This window comes from Cydia amplana, chromosome 1 (genome assembly GCF_948474715.1).
Source record: "Cydia amplana chromosome 1, ilCydAmpl1.1, whole genome shotgun sequence".
Classification (NCBI taxonomy): Eukaryota; Metazoa; Arthropoda; class Insecta; order Lepidoptera; family Tortricidae; genus Cydia; species Cydia amplana.
The window spans coordinates 20,949,681-20,968,352 of NC_086069.1; the positions used below are offsets into that span (position 1 = coordinate 20,949,681).

Consider the following 18,672-nt stretch of genomic DNA (forward strand, 5'->3'; position numbering starts at 1 on the left):
GGGTAAGAAGAGCAAAACTCTTGATATAACAAATTATATGTGACCCTGTTTACACATTGATTAATGTTTAGTGTGAGTTTATACATTTGTAGCAAATGTATGAACTCATATTAAACATTAATCAATGTGTAAACAGGCCCTGTAGGTATGAATATTGACGTTAATATTGTGTGTTCAGATTTACAGATGGCGCTTCATAATGGATACAAAAAAGTTCCACGAGAGGGCTCTCTTTCTCATATATATATTATACTACTCTTTGTGCGAGGCCTTGCGAGGTGAAGTGAAGTTTGTTTGTAAGCGTTAACGTCATAACATAATTTTATTTATTTACCATTCGTAATTCATAATATTTATAAATAAATACGACAATAACTAGAAATAATCATGAACTGCTTCGAGAACGTGACTATGCCGAATTTCGTATGGTTCGAAGGAGGAGAAAGGCGCAATATTTTTGCGTCCATGGCTGCAGGTTTTCTGGTAAGTGTTTTGTGACTTTCACTATGAATAAATTGTTACTAGATCTTAAATTGGAAAAGAGATTAATCATACCATATTACTAGCAATCGCTTAGGAATTGAATTTCAAATTCGTAACGCTCTATAACGTTGAAAACAATATTTCAAATTCATTCATTCAGGACTGCTTTCAACGATTTAGGCTGTGCGTTGTTTCTATCTAACAAACTTCTGTAATTGTTTTTATAAAATATTGATTTATTTACTACATAACTGTTGTTATTAACTTAACCATATTAAATAGTAAGTTACAAAAATGTAACTCCTTAAATAAGTACATTTATTTGTATTTGCACTTTGCTTGATGACTCGCTAGTTTTATCTTGAATGCTGATTAGGCCAGCCAAATGTATAGTTTATTTTAAGAATTTTCCATTCAATGTTTAACATTGAAACTCAGATTAAGTCTATTGAATATCTATGTCGGCGGCAGATCATAAAATCGGGCATATCGACATATTCCTAGTCATATCATGAAACGCCGCCATTTCATGATCTGACCAGCCATATCGTTCAAACATCAACGTTTGACGATTTGCCTAGCGACGTTTAGGCATATCAAATAAGTAGGGTGTGATATTCCTAGGCAGATCATGAAACGCCGGCATTTTTGAGTAAAATTATGTTATCTGAAAGATTAATGTCTGTTATTGTTTTGTTTAGTACTTTACAGGCTGGTGGTTTATAATTGACTCGGCATCGAAGTACCCTAATGAACTACCAAGTGCAGCTTATGCCTGCGGAGTGATGGCTACCATTTCCCTGCTTATGGTCAACTCTGTTTCAAATGCACAGGTCAGTTGTAGGTACAGGCATTATTTAGTTATTTAAGTCTAATTAGGTATATTTTGTTTGTAACTTGTTTTCTAATGGTGTAGATGATAACAGTTATGATAGTTTTACAACCTTTTATTTTTGAAATCATGTTCTCATGTAGTGACCCATCTTCTATAACAAGACACCACCTAATACTATTTAGTGATATTAAATAAAAATGTTTCATAAACTTATTGCAGGTGCGAGGAGAGACATACACGGGGGGCTGCATGGGTCCGCGTGGCGCGAAGTTCTTCCTCTTCATCGGCTTTGTTGTAGGCTTTGCGTCACTCATCGCAGCTAGCTTGACACTGCTTGCCAAATATGTAAAAACTGGTAAAATGAGTTCAGGTGTTTATGTTTGTATTTCTTGTTAGATAATTGCATGGTCATGAGCAACACCGGAAATATTTCTAGTACTTTATTTTTGCTCATTGGTACTTTTCTGACTAATTTTTGAGTATGTTATATACCTATTAATTGCTAATTCCACCTAATCTGGGGGCACGGCCGTGCCCCCGCCAAGACGAGACAAAGGGCAAAAGGAAGTGCATTCTTTGGCCAAGAGTTAAGGCAAAAATCATGACAAATTAGCTCTTCTACAACTTGTATGTCTTGTGTAGGCGCATGCCAGAAAGTTTATCAGGGTTTGAGTAATATATTTCACAAAAACATATTATATGTTAAAATATGGACCCCTAAAAATCAGTTTTTTAAATAGTGTTCAAACATAACATATAATTTCCATTACAAGTCTTATCTAAATACAAATAAAATATCACACAGATATGTATGTATGTACTGTCACTTTTTGACGGTGATAATTTAAAAACCCCAACATTTTATTGAAAACTGACTTGCCTTTCTTTATTTTCTGTAATTTTCACTGGATTGCGAGGGGTAGACGGAATTAACGGAAGCTCATAAAGCCGAATCGTACTCTTTACCTACTATGTGTAGATTGCTTGGAGATGGCTGTGTTGGACAATCCTGTCAATTCTGTTACAGAGAGAAATATGTCTTGTTTCGCTGATTTTAGCTCAAGTATGTTCTCAATACAAAATTTGCCTTATTTGCCTGTTTGTTCCTTGCAGATGTGACCAAACACACCTGGGTGGGCGTGAGCCTGCTATTGCAAAACGCGTTCATCTTCGCCGGCTCGCTAGCCTTGAAGTTTGGCCGCGCCGAGGACCTGTGGGGCTAATCTACCAAGTAAACTTCTCATATATCTAATATGTATGCAAATAAGTATATGTGCCTTTAGGAAACGAACACCTTAAGTCCGTAAAATGGAATGAGATTGAAATGTAGGGTGACTTTAATAATTCTAAGTTAAAATGAACATTCCTTTATAATACCTATAGACTATGGGGCTCTTCATAAATTACGTCATTTCAAATTAGAGGGGTCTGGACATCGGATGATGGTAGCATGACATAGGAGGAAACGGGGTTATATGAAGCATGATTTTTGGATGATTTTAGGGCCGGTCAGAAATCGTCAAAAATCGATGACGTAATTTATGAACAGCCCATATGTTGTAGCTAGAATTTTTCATTCATAAAAGGTCGGCAACACGCACTTGACACCTGAAGAGGTGCTTGCATTCATAGGCTACATGCAGTGACCACTTTCCATCAGGTGGATTTTCTATTAACACATTTTTCATTAAGTCACCCCATTCGATGGCACAAGTTCTGCTCGGTAACGTCGACTTCAAATTGGTATTAAGTATGACAAAGGCACATTTATTTGTTTTAAAGGCACATAAATCTACAAGTTAAACCGTGATTATTAGAAACAAGTAGTTCTAGTTTTATTATTCTGCTCGATTTGAAAGGTTCTACAATATTATTTCGCAACTAACTTCTATCTAAACAGAAAACGGTCACGATTATATTTTGCAATTGAATGACCATTGAATTCGTATTTAAAATACTTAGAAAAACACGATTATATTTTGCAATCGAATGACCATTGAATTCGTATTTAAAATACTGAGACAAGTTATACCTATGAGTTGTTGAAATTCCGACATGTGTGATAATACTGATTACCGTGTTTAAGTGTCGAATGAATTTTGTCACCAATGGATGTTAAAATCATGTTTCTCGTCGAACCAAACTCAAGTAAGTACATAAGTCTCAACTCTCAACATACTTTGATATTGGCTACATTTGTAGATATTTGATTTATACATATCTCAATAGCTTTTGTAACTAGTTAATTATTTAGTATTATATTATATGTAGGCATAGGCATGGACTAATCATAATTATCTATGACGTAGGTAGTAGGTATGGTAGTTTAGTTAAATTTATATGTATGTATCCTTGATCGTACAGACGTAAAGTTGCCGCCTAATATATGTAAATGTAATACCTACCTATACATATATTTTTAAATGAATTTCTGTAACGAATTTACGAACTACATTATACAAGGTACGACCTCAACTCGAGGTACAAAACGTTCCGTGGATATGTAGACAGACTTTCCGCTCAAGAGTATACCGCCGTTTAATTAAGACTGATGTTAGAATATTTTATGTTAAATATACATACTTAGATAATTATAAGAACTCATTTGCGAGTGAATCTATTTTATTAATAAAAGTATTTTAGTATCTAACATGGCTTGTTAATTTAATTTGAATCGATCACATTATCGACCCATCATAATAATTTACAATTTAGAAGTGGCGACCCCCTTACAGTTAATTTTGGACCATAGTTGGGAGCTTTGGACTATAGTATGAGGTGTTACGGTAGTCGTTCTAACTAAGCAGTAGAAAAAAAATAATGAAAATTTCCACACTTTTTATTTACTTGGTGCCTACCTATCCATTGGGCGCTTTTATACTTTATAGTAGTCGTCCATACAATCTCGTACAATTAGGGCCCCTGTTTTATCGTGGCGATAAATCTTGTCGTTGCCGCAGACGACCACGGCAAAGTATAAAAGCGCTCATTTATAACAAGTTTTTTTTAAATGTAATACTAACGTACCTATTATGAGTTTTATTGCTTTTTGGGAAGACATCAATAATATTCTATTAAAATATAAAAGTTGGTCTTGTACCATCCACTCTACCCTGAACAACAAGCCAGAATTCGATTGGGCAACCTATACTATTAACAAAACTTACATTGAGTATTGTTTGTAACCTATAATAAATATGGCTTTAAGTACCTACTTACAATAGTACGTTACATTTATTGTATATAAAGTAGTAGTGTGATAGGTATATTACAATAGTACCTTTTTATAAAAATAACAAATGCTGAGGTGAATGAATATTCATATACCTACCTACCTTACCTAATACTATATGAGAAATCGACGATTGTTATGCATCTACTTACAATATAAAAAATATAGGTATATATTTGGACCAATTACCAAAATTAGATATATGATTTATGCAGCATAACTGTACTGGAAAACAATGTTTCTGTTCCTTTTATCTTTATTAATCCGGTGCCCATTTGTGGCGGAAATGTAAAAAGGAGTCAATGATGAATTGATCATGCATTGCCGATTGAGGATGCGGCAACATGCCCACAGCAGTAGGCCTTCTAATTCTTGATGCTGCTTTCTTCCAAGGTCCTAGCGGCTAGCTAGTTATGGTCGCGTTTTTATCACTTGTGGATACATAAGCTAATTCCAGCACTAGCACACTTCTCGAAACGTATCGGATGTCTAATCCAAGATCCAAGTCGACACAAGCGGTAAAAACGACGACCATCACACTCCATCCATCCAAAGAAACTGGTGCGTCATTAGTGGGCGGGCTTCCTCAGTGTCTGACCAGCATTCAGAAAGAACACTGAACTAGTTTAGCATCTAATATCCGTAAATCTGTTCTCCTGGCACGCACGTCCGCCCGCCGCGGCCATCCGGCAGGCACAGCTGGTCAGCCTCGCAGTTGCCGTTGCGCAGCGCACACACGTTGGTGGCGCCGGGACACTCGTTGGGCGCCACCGCAACGCCGTACAGCTTGTTGGCCGCTGTGGCGATTGATAGCTGACCCTTCTTCTGCGTCAGTGTGTCGATGTTTTCGATTTTAAGCCTGGAAATAATTTATGGTATTTTTTAATTGGATTATTTGTACGTTTGTTACGTTTATCTTTTTTACGACATCACTTTTAAAGCATCTCCTACCGATTATGATTATGATTACCTGTCAAAGCTTTGGTTTCCTCCGAAAGCGGTGCCGTCATATAGCGGCCGTCTCCATACAAATACGACGACATCCATATTTAGTATGGAGACGGCCGCTATATGACGGCACCGCTATCCCAGGAAAACCGATCTTCAGGGAGCTGTTCGTCTGACTTCGTAAGTACCTACCATAGATACCAAGAGGAGTCTGGTAGAAATTTGACTAATGTGCAAGTTAGTTTGAAAATATATGGGTACTAGGTAGTTAGGTACCTACATACGAGTATAGGTAAACCAGAACTTTGGGAGTATTGTCATGAGGGCGCTCGGTTTGAATTTTATATAGCAACAATTTGTATAGTGGGGACAATGGAAATCGGCAGATGATTTTTGTTTTAGTCCGACAACTTTAATAAGTGCGAAGTTTGATGTTTGGATATTTCTTCGGTTTTTATGCTTAAATAGCTGACTCGATTTAGATAAAATGAATAGCGTAAAGTAACGCAAGAGTTTAAGTAATAATTTATATAGATAATTTTACAAATATCATTATTACAAGACATCAACCAAATCGTGACGACCTGACTATAGTGACATTTGTCCATAAGTTTGAAACTTACCCGTCAATTCAGATGCTAATTTCGTTATGTTTTTTAATGTAAGAAATTTCTCTCCCGCACGTTTTTTTTCCAATAAATAACCATATACACTATTTACAACTTTTTTCTCTGTAAAATCTAAAACTTTCGGCATGATTATTGCAGTCTAATAATAATTCACACGAAACTAGACAAAGCAATGTTTACATTGTCAATATTGACAACTATCATAGAGGGTAGATGTTGTCTATTATTAAAATTGTTGCCATTGCTAGAAATTAGTACCAACAAATTTCCGTAACATGGCGCACCCTCAATAGATCCTGGTTCACCTATACATGCTTACTCACTGACAAGTTAAACAGAAAAAAGTCCTAATTTTTCTTTGCGTAGGTACCTATTTACCTAGTGCGAGTGGATTACTCTCTAGGCTCTACTTGCCCAAATACTTGAACTTATCCTTTAGTATGGAAGGAAACAATAGGTACAGATCCAGAACAACTATGTCAGTTCATTATTGGCATTAGGGAAGCAGAAGACTTACGTTTTCCAATCTGTCCAATAGAAAGTTTCCTGATTAATTGCTAGTCCGAAAGGATGCAAGCAGTTCGTGACTATGGTTTCAGTCTCCATGGTGTCTAGGTTGACACATTTGATTAGAAACAGTCCCGCGTCGGTGTAGCACAAACGGTCTCTCAGCCAGTCTATTGCTAGAGAGTTCGGAAGTTTCACGTCTGATTTGTCAACAAAAACTCCTCGCTGAGATCCGTCCATGTTAGCCCACTCGATTTTAGGGTTTAATCGGTTCCAATCCGTCCAGAAGACTTTGCTGTAATTATACGAATAATTAAGATTTTATATTTAGAATATTACACTTCGATTTCGCATGTCTAATTACATAGTTTAGTAGGTACATATATCATTATATACATACCTACATGTAAAACTATATTAATTATATATTTATTTTTTGGCTTACCCTCTTCGTGGATGCACGGCAATGCCCCTGGGATTTCTGATGTCGCCAGAAAACAAAACTTTTCTCACTTTAGTATCAACATTAGCTACTTCAATGGTCAACTTCTTTGAATCAGTCCAGAAAATATTGCGAGATGCCCAGTCAATGGCCACTCCTTCCGGAGACAGGATTCCTGCGAAATAATGGAAAGCGTAAGTAATACATTAATCCAGTGAAATTGTAGAATTTTGTAACGTGGCTCTTCTGCGTCAAATCCGGTAGTTCTGATTTTTGCAGACTTATTTATGATATTGGCCCAATTAATAATGCAGGTTTGTGACCTCGAGCGTCGAACGCAACTTTGTCAAAAATCGTAAAACCCGCGAAAATTTCGGTTTTCTTATAGATTTGGGCGATTATAACCCTAAAGGACTAGTTTTTGATAGTACCTTCCTTAAACGTTTTTAAAGAAGACTAAATTTGCTACAATACGAGATTAGAACTGTCTTTGTAGATTGAACAGTTTCCGAGATAAAGGCTTTCAAAGTTTAGATTTTTTTGAAATTGAGCTCGTAAGCTAAGTGAGTGCAGTGAGTATGCACTTTTGACTCAGGCGATGCCGCTTTGGCACGATTGTTCCTAAGGTCAAACAAAGCTGATTTGGCCCAGTAGCTACGAGATCGTACCGTGCCTACCCCCCAAAAAGAGAAGGGAAAGGGTCGGATCCCCAGGTCTAATCTTAAGCCCTTGCTACACGGTCGCCGACAAGCCCCCCAGACCGCGTGGCCTTGGTCTGGACGGACCGTGTAGACAGTTGTTTCCAACAAAATTTGACCAAAACTGACCAAGGTCAGACCAAGGACAGACGGTTAGAAGGCTTGTCGGCGACCGTGTAGCAAGGGCTTTAGCTATATTTCTTCCTGCTCTTAGCAACTGGGGCAAGTTATATATGATTTTTATTTGGGGGCACGGCAGTGCCCCCGCCATGTCGAGCGCGAAGCAAACACTGCCGTACCATCCTTTACTGGAACCATTTCGCCGCATTTTCAGGCCCCTATTTGAGAACCTCTGGATAAGACCAGAACGCAGAAATTTTCGTCATCCAGTAAGCTATAATCACATACTTAAAATCCAAAATTTCAAGTCTGTAGGTCATTTAGTTCCGAAGTTAAGCGAAAGCAAAGTTTCGCATTTATGACACTCACTCACTCACTCACTCATGATCATCAGAATAGAACTTAGTACTTCCCATAAACTCAGAGAGCTGAAATTTGGTACAGAGTTAGGGTTTAATGGCCACATAAAGGGAAAACCTAAAAATATTGCAATATCTGTCACGTTTTAAAGATTTATGAACTGCATAAGTAAGTTTGTAATCCCATATAAATATATGATATTACAACGTTACTGTTGCAGTTCCTATAAATAGTAGGTAAAGTAAAGGTACACTACGATGTACGATGTGAGTATGAATGAAGATATGTTTAGTTATGATATGTGTATACATAGTATGGGTATGAGTACCCGAAAAGAAGGACTGCCTACAAAAAGAGATGAGATCCCATCAAAAGTAGTTAGTATAGTATCAGGATTTACAAAGTAGTTTTTTTTTAACTCTACGAGTACCTATGTAAATTAGTATAGTTTCAGGCCTTTTTTTAATTTCTACATATGTAATAGTTATAATGACTATGTATTAACAGTATAAGTGTTTTGGCATATCTAGAGCTGTAAACTTATACCTGTATTTATTTAAAGAATAAAGAATAAAAACATTACATGTAAAAAGGTGCAAGTCTCGCAACGCTTTTACTACAAAAAAGTTTTGAGATGTAATGTGAAACCAAGTCGGTTATTTTAATCAGTGCCAGGGGGTGTTAAAACCGTATCAATAAGATATCTTTAATTTGTAATACATATCATGACTTGGCAATCGCACATAATGCTTTACTCGTACCGTACTTGTAAATATGTGTAATGCTCAAACTGCAATTAGCGCTAGCGTTATGTTCAATTAGAATTATTTTTAATAGGTGACGATGATCCTTTTGTCATTATGCAGTCGTGCGATGGCCAAGTCATTATACGTATTATAAATTAAAGATATCTTATTGATTGCACTGATTAAAATAACCGACTTGGTTTCACATTACATCTCAAAACTTTTTTGTAGTAAAAGCGTTGCGAGACTTGCACCTTTTTACATGTAATGTTTTTGATCGGATATAATTTAGGGCTTCCTTATTCTATAAAGCATCACTTCAAAGCAGGCATTCATACATTTTTTTGTAAATATATGAAGCGGATTGAGTGACGATTTCCATAGAAATCTAATTATGGCTAAAGTCAAAAGTTAAAAATCTTAAAAAACACTTATATTGGCGTTTTAAAAGTATGAATATAATGTTTTTATCCCTAAATTATATGAAAATGATATATAACTTGCCCTAGTTGCTAAGAGTATAAAGAAATATATAGCAAAGATTGGACCTGGGGATCCGACCTTTCCCCTCCCTTTTTGGGGGGGTAGGCACGGTACGATCTCGTAGCTACTGTGCCAAATCAGCTTTGTTTGACCTTAGGAACAATCGTGCCAAGCGGCATCGCCTGAGTCAAAAGTGCATACTCACTGCACTCGCTTAGCTCACGACTCTCACGAGCTCAATTTAAAAAAAATCTAAATTTTGAAAGCCTTTATCTCGGAAACTGTTCAATCTACAGAGACAGTTCTAATCTCGTATTGTAGCAAATTTAGTCTTTTTAAAAACGTCTAAGGAAGGTACTATCAAAAACTAGTCTTTAGGGTTAGAATCGCCCAAAACTAAAAAAAAATGAAATTTTTGCGGTTTTTTCGATTACTGACAAAGTTGCGTTCGGCGCTCGAGGTCACAAACTTGGATTATTCATTGGGCCAACATCATAAACAAGTCTGCAAAAAATCAGAACTACCGGATTTGACGCAAACGCAAAATGTATAAAATTACTGTATTACATAGTATGATCGCATTTAAGTTGTATTCAATTGTTGAACAATTAGTGCAATCTTCTCTGCCTACCTTAGCTTGTTGGTTTTTGACAAACCTTTGGTATAAAATCTAAAATTACTTATATGACCATATTATAGCCTACTTATTATCAGCTTTTTATGAATAAAAAATCTTACCACTTGTCAAAAATAATTCAAATGCAGATCCATCGTAGCTGGAACGCTTTATAGAGTTACTGACCACGTCACCCCAGTAGACTTTGCCTGCCTGGCAGTCTGTGTCTATGCCGACAGCGATCTGGTCGATCGCGCTGTTGATAGGTGTCGCATATTCCCAAGCGGTGGTCTTGAAGGGCACTCTGTATACAAAAACACCATCACTAGCCACCAGGAAATTGCCAGCTTGTCTAGGGTTCAGTTCGCACCGACTTTCATTGCCGTAAGCTACTTCTGAGTAGCCTGAATTACACTCGCAAACGTATTCTTGGTTCCGCTTGAGACATGAAGCATGTACATCGCACATGTAAGGATCGTTCCGACAGCTCGGTTCCGGCCTGCAATCATAACCATCTCCGGTATATCCCTCTCTACATACACAGTGATATGATAAGTCTGCAATTTGTGTGCATTGCGCGTTTTCGTTGCAATCTTGCAGGATATCGCACGTTGTGATTGTGTTATCATATGGACGTTCTTGGCCATTAACCCTAGGTATACACTGGTAGATTCCATCGCCTTCATATCCTGCATCACATGCGCAGTAGCCGATCTCAAGAGTCTTATCATACAGACAAGAAGCGTGTTCGGCACACACGCCTCCGTTACAAAGTTGGCGGTCAGGGATGCACGCTTCGTTTTCGTCCTTGATGTATCCTTCTATGCATTGGCAGAAATATTCGTTACTAGCGCCGTCAGGCCGGCATTCGGCGTGGGATTCACACTCGGAGCTGTTTGTGCAGACGAGTTTTGGTCGACAGATGTATCCGTCGCCGTGGTATCTTACGTCGCAAACACAAGTTGGTCCATTTGCAGTCTGGTAGCAGTGAGCGTTGGGCCCACAAGCGCATACTTCGCTACGCTGTTCAACACACTCGTAGGAGTTCCCTACAAAACCCTCGGGACAAACGCAGCGTGATACGTATTGGCCATCAATATCCAACGTATATTTACATTCTGCATTTGGTGGACAGTTTGAATCGGTTGTACATGCAACTGAAAAAAAAAAGAATTATGAATAATTATAACATACGTTTTATTGTCACTCTTTGCCATGGGTACTTTCCCCTGGACAAAGTGGACAACTTTTAAAGCCCCTATTTTATGTTATTTAAATTTACCAAACATGTATTTTTGTGGTGGTTACAGAGCCATTTCCAGAATCGGTCATCTCTACTAAGCATGTTAATAGTAGAATGTGATACAAAATCTAACAAACTTCCACTAAACTACCAACGTTTTTCCTTTGGACTACGGGACACAATAACATCACAAAAAGTTGATCCACCCATTTACTGATAGAAAATATTAGCAATTCCACAGATAGTTTTTTTAAATACCTAGTACGTAGGTATGCACCTACTTAATATTTAAAAAAAAACTTAAAAGTAAGGGGCTTACTTGAAGTATCGTTATTTTTTTGCAATAGATGTGGGTCGGCATATCCATCTAATCGACATAATTCGTTATTTTTCTCGTCCATAAAGCTGGAGTACCCATCGGGACATGTGCAGCCTAGGCCGAAGAAGCCGCAGTTTGGCAAAACGAATTGTTGCACATTTTCGGATTCGTTGGTACCCGTTTCCTGGTTATTGCCATATTCGTTGTTGGCCGTTTCCTGGTTATTGCCATATTCGTTGTTGGCCGTTTCCTGGTTATTGCCATATTCGTTGTTGGCCGTTTCCTGGTTATTGCCATATTCGTTGTTGCTCGTTTCTTGGTTATTACCATATTCGTTGTTGCCCGCTTCTTGGTTATTGTGATATTCGTTGTTGTTCGTTTCTTGATTATTGTTATTGTTATATTCGTTATTGTACGTGTCTTGGTTATTGTTATGGTTATATTCATGGGTTAAATATTCGTTATCGGGGTAGTTGGTGCTTGGTTGAAGAGTTGTAGTGATCGCTGGTAGGGTTCCGGGATGTGTTTGAGTATCCACGGAACAATAATAGCCATCACCAACGTAACCGTGTTTACACTGGCAGATATGGCTGTTGCTCACTTGTGAAAAGATGCAGGATGCGTAAGGGGAGCAGTTGTGTAGAACGTCGCAAGTGTAAGCGCTGATCAACCAACATCTTTGTCCGTCCCCGGTATATCCAGGATTACACACGCAGGTAGGTTCTCCACCATAGCCTTCTACGCACGAAGCAAATTGGTTGCAAGACTGCTCTCTACATTGCGATATGCGGCTGCAAGTCACTCCGTTGCCTTCAAAGCCATCATGACAACGGCACTGGAATCCTCCATCGTGATTATAACAGTCAGCGTTCGTGTCACAGTTGTGCGTGCTTACAGCACATTCGTCTATATCTATACATACCAAAGCATCGTCTTGTATTACGTTTGAGAAGCCAGATTGGCATATACACGCAAATGAGCTCCCTTGCACTACACAAGAGCTGTGAGGCCCGCAGGTGCTTCTACCAAAAATGCAAGGATCTTCTTGACCTAATGGAACGATTTTATTACTCATTCCATATCTTACTATGTTATTTTTAGGTTCGTAGCCTAAATAATTTTTAGAAACTTTCAAAGTCGATGATACCGTGCCTTCTGGTGGTGCATTGTGGCAGGTGTTGTATTTGATTGTTTGTTGTATTCTTTGCTCATAGCTCACTCCTGTTAATTTGTCTATAATGGTTCGAGTGGACTCCGATCGTATTAGTCCGGCTTCTATCACCGTGTACTGTTCCTCGTATTCTGTGACTTGAAGTTTAGCGCCTACACCTACATTCGGCAGAGATCCTCTAATGTCACAATCTAGAGTAATTTGATCAAAAACGTCGTGACCTATAAATTCCTGAGTGATTGTTACGCGATTGTTTGTAGCCGGGAAGAATATGTCTACTGTGTGGTTGAATACGCCTCCCGTAAGTTGGTAACCGTTGCTGGCGTCTCCCAGCGGCTTGGCAAACAGCCACCCTATGACTCCGCCAAGGACGTGGACCAGTTGGAGGTTGTTTCCAATTGCGGCCGGTGTTTGTGATAGAGCGGTGTAGGACCTGCCATCTGCCACCACCACGTACGCTTGAATATCCACGTCATTTAATGACACTTCGTTGACAACGCCATTCAGTTTGCCGTGTACTCGTAGTGGGACATCCTCTTTAACACAAGATTTCCCGTTTCCATAGTATCCTTCATTGCACTGGCAGCAAATACCAGCTTGGTAGTCGACGCATCTTGCTTTGATGTGGCATATACTCGGCCCACTTTGGGCACACGTTCTAGATTCTTCTTCAGATTCCTCTTCACTCTGATTGTATAAATCTGGTACTACGACGTTTCCATCTTGCATTACGTTTCCTACGCGATATACATACTTCCCAGGTTCTTGTGTGTTTGACCAACTGAAATAAGATAATGAATGTTAATTCCTAGGACTTGTAAATAGTCGTTTTAATATTTGAAGCGCTCATGGCCTCTTGGCGCTTGCACTTAAATAATATGTTTGAGTGGCATCTCACTGAGCAGGTGAGCACAACCGTGATTTGAAAGTTATTTTGCCAAGTTGTCGTTTGTGTTGGAAGTCTTTCGGGCTACTTGGATATTTCAGACAGTCAAGTTGCTTGAGCCAGGTGTCAAATTGGAAGGCACTAAAGATAAAAAGTAAATTATGGATTAATACTTACGAAATTATATTCCTTATTTGATGGCTGCCAGAGCCCCTAAGTAGCAGCATCTGCCCGTCTTCAGACACGAAGCCTGCCTGAGCCTTTGCGTCTGGCAAGCTGTCCGGAGAAGTCTCTCTTTGAATCCACTGGATGTCACCATCGGGATACAACAGCTCCACGAAGCTCTCGTTGCCGTTGCTAATTATGGCCGCTTGATAAGTATTCTTTTGGTTGCCTTGTGCACCAGTATAAGATACGTCCGCCCACGTCACAATAAATACAGAAGTGGGTTGGAAGTCGTAATATTCGTGAAAATTATTTTGTACACTCTCTGTAGCTTTTGCGAGAACACGATTTTCGTTACTTTCTCTGTAATAGATCGCCCCTGATATGGAGGTGTCTACGTTGGAATAAAACGCTGCGATTGATGGATATGGGAGCGGGAACTCTGCATTCATAAATGATGATATGTCTGCTCTGAAGGAAAGTATTCCGTGGTTGTTAACCTGAGGGCAACGGTAATAAAAATAAAATACCTAAATAGAAAAGTTTACATATTTTTAGGGTTCCGTACCAAAAAGGTAAAAAATGAACCCTTATGGTGTTTACTTTAACATCACCCTTTAAGATCACATTTGATTGATGGAACTTTCAAGGGTAACTAGGAAACTACGTACCTATTTTCTGCAGCAATTCTGCGCTTTATATGACGTATTTTTCGAAACGCTACTAGATTATAAACTGCAAAAGTATGTAAGTATATATGTAAACACCAAAAGTGCTTTTGTTTCCAAAGTAATTAGGTAGTAGGTATTTTGATTAATTTTATGTTGACTGTCTTTCTTCTACTATCTAATAACTAGCTATAACTATAATTAGCCTGGCGCACATAGGTAGTAGCATTTCCTTTCGACACGGTCAGTTCTCGGGGATTTAGGTAGGTATCTAGGTACCTGTATTTTTTGTACAAAGAATTTTTTTATCAACCCTTGCAAAACACGTGTAGGTAGTACTTCATGCTAAGTAAACAAAGAAAATGACAAAAAAAATAGTTTAGGTTTTCGAGATTAAAAAAGAGCAGTGACCGGCGGTCCGATAGCCACGCATTTCCGTCCGCTGCCCGCTTGTCCCCGAATGTATCTCTTATCGTGTTGCAAAAAAAACATTCCAGTGCAGTTTCGAATTTGGATTACTTTTTGTACCTATCTATCACATTTGTAGTAGGTAGGTACCTACCCTTTCCACTGGTGGATTGCATTTGTGAGTGTGTTTCAGAGTGATTTTAATCATAGGTACACATCACATTCATCGAAATTACCGTAAATGTTTAGCGAGCTGCAAAATTCCATGAACATATTATGAACGATTTCATTCATAAAATGGCCATGCAACTTTGCCGCTGGGTGTACGAGTGATGGAAAATGTTCGTAGAATTCGTAGATTCGTTTCTAAGTTATTTTGATTATCTTTTATCGTTACAAAAGTACAAAATATACAGTGGAGACTTTAAACTCTGAAAGACTAAATAAGACTAGACTGAAACCCACCAAGCTAAGGTAATTTATTAGGTTTTGTATTCGTAGTGTAAATCAGGAAGAAAATCTTCAATGGCAAACATAATTTCGAGTTAAAATCCTTTTTAATGCCTCAGTGGACTGATTTCGTTTTTTTGTTAATATAATATGTTTATTTCAGATTAGAAGCCGGTAGGTACTAGACTATAGACTACCTATTCACAGTAATAATATACCTACCTAAGGTAGTTTTGTACCTAACTTATTGTTTTTCTTTAATACAATTTAAAACCAAATGAATTAACAAGTCAAATTCGCCTAAACTGATAGGTAATCAACTAATACTTTTATTTATTCACGCGGAAGTAATTATGCAGTTCATTTGGAAGCAAATATTTAATTGGATTTTTCTATTGTATTCCATGTTTATGAATATTTACTATTCTGTCATTATGGAAAGTGCTACAACATTGTTTGTCCATTTGGCACGGTATTCTAATTGATTTGAAATGTTTTTACGACGACCCCGCCGGTGATTTATTTAAATAACCTTAGAAATTATAACTTTTTAGTTATCTAATGTAAGTACGGGATTGGTATCCCGTGTCTCAATGTGATGAGTTATTGGGACTGATTAGCTGTGGATGGGAAAAACTGGCCATGATAAAGAAGATTAATATGGTGTGAAGTACCCATTACTAAGAACAAATTGCAAGGAAAGGCCCGACTTTTTCAGAAGAAAATCAAATACTTATATAACAAGAGATAAACCATTTAAACATTTTAAACTGTGCTCCTCTTCATTTTAGAAATAGTTTAAGTCAATGTGGCGAAGATAGGCGAGATATAAAATGTTTGGTTGTTATGATCGTCATAGGAATAGGACAAGAACTGTATTGTATGTATTTGAATACGTACTTTGCTCAGACACAGTCAGAAAGGAAGTTCCTCGCTCCTTCTGCTCTACCTTCCGTAACTGAAGTATGTGTACGAACGCAAGAGTTAGAAGCGAGGCAAGAGCTTGTAATCGGTCTTTCCTGATAGACGGTCTTTATTGACCTTATCCCTATGTATGTGTATGTATATATCGCCGGATGACAAGCAAAAGTCACTAAGTACTATCAAAAAATTAAAGTAACAATGCACTTTATTACACTTGTAACACGGTTTATTGTCCAATAATTTCAATGGTGTTATGTAGTGACTTTTACTTGTCACCCGACGATATGTAGTCGATACCTATTAATCCTATTATGTATCGACTTAGTTTAAAACTACACATTTAGTATGTTCTATACATATGATTGCGATAAATATTGCATGTATTCGTACAGGTAAACAACACGTACGGGTACGGGTATGTGTGCATGGAGAATATTTTATAATGTTAATAAAGGTAAAAGAGAAATAATATGTAGCGTTGCATAAGAAAAATCTTTAACCAACGATAGAGGACATGATTGTTGACAGAAGATAGCTCAGGGTGATCTTTCTGGAGTGGCCCAGTTGTGTAATATCTGGGCCATTTTATTTAAAGTTGTCCCCTACACTTTTTTTTAAAAATTGGGATTTTTTATGTTATTTCTACTCAGAATCATGAGCTCTTTTGATCCTAATAGGAGAAAAAAAGTGTCCCAAGATTTCCATACATTTTTCGATCTTTCCATTCCGAAACCGCCATAGTCTATGAAAAAATGGTAACGGAATGGGAAAAAAACCTTGGACACTTTTTTTCTCCTATTAGGATAGAAAGAGCTCGTGATTCGGAGTAGAAATAACATATAAATTCACAAATTAAAAAAAAAGGTATAGGGGACAACTTTAAAAAAATGGCCCATCTACCAGGGGCCAATTGTATCATAAAATACATTATAAATTTTTTGTGTTGCACTCGGGGGAAAATTTTGTTTAACCCTCGTGCTTTGAAACCCTCGCAACTCAAGATTCCATTTTTCGAACCACTCGCTACGCTCGTGGTTCAATTTTGGATTCTTTCGCTTGCTCGGGTATCAATATTAGCACGGGCGGTTAAACAACAACTTTGCCAGCTTGTAAAACAAATAACTATCAATACAGTCATATAACTTCTATAAATGCCATTTTTGTTATTATTACTCGACGATTATTTTGGTCATGATCGGATGAGCTGTTTTTTGGATACTTGTCAAAAACTTTCCTTCTTTTTAAAAGGATGACAGTGCCATCAAAATACACGCTTTTGCTCGTAGGGTATTTTTGTTTGTTGCATTTTCGTTTCGTATTATACGGAATCCTTGATTATGTTGGCCAGGTTAATTTGATTTATAAGATAAATACATAGTATTCCATGAAGTTTTCCAGGACAAACGGTCTTTATAAGGTGATCCTTTCTTTTTAAGTACATAACATAACTCTAAACTTAAACAATGCCATGAATCGAACACAAAAAAAATTGTAAAATAATAAGTATATACCTATATATTTTATTGTTCAACACATATATTATAATAAAATCTCCCGACTATTTCAGGAGACAAATATTTTTCTTTAGATTTTGCTTCTAAATGGGACTAAATATTTAGGAGGAGGGAGGTACATTAATTCGGCAAAAATGGAAACAAAATTTCTCTCTATTGAGTAATGACTATACGAAAGTGGCCAAATACCTACCCGTACTAAGAAATTTAAAACCATCTTAGTTACCGTAACGTAGTAATACCTAAATATGAATAGTTTTTAATATAAGGTATTAAAGTAACCTAGCAATTAAATAGGTTGACCGTCCCATACAAAATCAAATGACGGGTGATATCAAATTTCTCGATTCGGGTACAGACAACGGGGGTCGAAAGGAACTGGGTGGAAATTAACAAAAACGACTTACGAAAATCGAATCGTACGTTTCTCCGTAAAACACAACGGGTACTCTCAGGCGCACTTCCGGGCTCTCGACCGCCGCGCCTCTCTGCAGCTGTAGATCCAGCCCCGACCCGTACGGGTAGAGCTGGTCCCGCGTGATGGCGCGCGCGCACGCGGCCAGCAGCACCACTCCCAACACGCACGTCCGCATTTCGCCGCGCTGTATGCGTTACTAATAGGGAATGACCCATTAAAGTACCGAACAAAGTGAGGAGCGGGTAGCGATTTTTGGGTCGTTAAGGAGCTTGCACAGTACGCGTTTTTCAGCGTTCCTCATCGATTAACCTAAAACGCCGCGCTAAATAGGGACAAAATTGAACAATGGTTTGCTAAGTTTTATGAATAAGGAGGATAGACTGCACTTGCAAAATGAAATTTTATAC

The 18,672-nt window shown here is 37.9% G+C and overlaps 2 protein-coding genes across 2 annotated transcripts; one reads left to right on the forward strand and one right to left on the reverse strand.

Annotated features, from left to right (window-relative positions):
* The first annotated feature begins 352 nt into the window (after nt 1–352).
* Nucleotides 353–2,541, forward strand: LOC134650227 (transmembrane protein 50A-like). The gene is made up of 4 exons (XM_063505176.1): nt 353–483; nt 1,185–1,316; nt 1,538–1,673; nt 2,432–2,541. Exons 1-4 carry the CDS (start codon nt 388–390, stop codon nt 2,539–2,541), a joined length of 474 nt encoding a protein of 157 aa, XP_063361246.1. The 5' UTR covers nt 353–387.
* Nucleotides 2,542–5,053: 2,512 nt separating this feature from the next.
* On the reverse strand, nt 5,054–18,468 carry LOC134650218 (nidogen). Its single transcript, XM_063505164.1, has 7 exons — nt 18,255–18,468; nt 13,896–14,383; nt 11,662–13,613; nt 10,222–11,256; nt 7,080–7,251; nt 6,645–6,929; nt 5,054–5,409 (listed from the first exon to the last, which is right to left on the reverse strand). The coding sequence occupies exons 1-7, from the start codon at nt 18,438–18,440 to the stop codon at nt 5,184–5,186; spliced, it is 4,344 nt and encodes a 1,447-aa protein (XP_063361234.1). The 5' UTR covers nt 18,441–18,468; the 3' UTR covers nt 5,054–5,183.
* Between the last annotated feature and the right edge of the window lie 204 nt (nt 18,469–18,672).

Bases quoted from the DNA above. Each gene is read 5' to 3' on its own strand.
- LOC134650227 (XM_063505176.1), top strand. From the start codon at position 388: ATGAACTGCTTCGAGAACGTGACTATGCCGAATTTCGTATGGTTCGAA. The intron at 484-1,184 runs GTAAGTGTTTTG...TGTTTTGTTTAG, and splicing joins CCATGGCTGCAGGTTTTCTG to TACTTTACAGGCTGGTGGTT. The intron at 1,317-1,537 runs GTCAGTTGTAGG...AACTTATTGCAG, and splicing joins ACTCTGTTTCAAATGCACAG to GTGCGAGGAGAGACATACAC.
- LOC134650218 (XM_063505164.1), bottom strand. From the start codon at position 18,440: ATGCGGACGTGCGTGTTGGGAGTGGTGCTGCTGGCCGCGTGCGCGCGC. The intron at 6,930-7,079 runs GTAAGCCAAAAA...GTATAATTACAG, and splicing joins GCCGTGCATCCACGAAGAGG to CAAAGTCTTCTGGACGGATT. The intron at 5,410-6,644 runs GTAAGTCTTCTG...AATTATTTCCAG, and splicing joins TATTGGACAGATTGGAAAAC to GCTTAAAATCGAAAACATCG.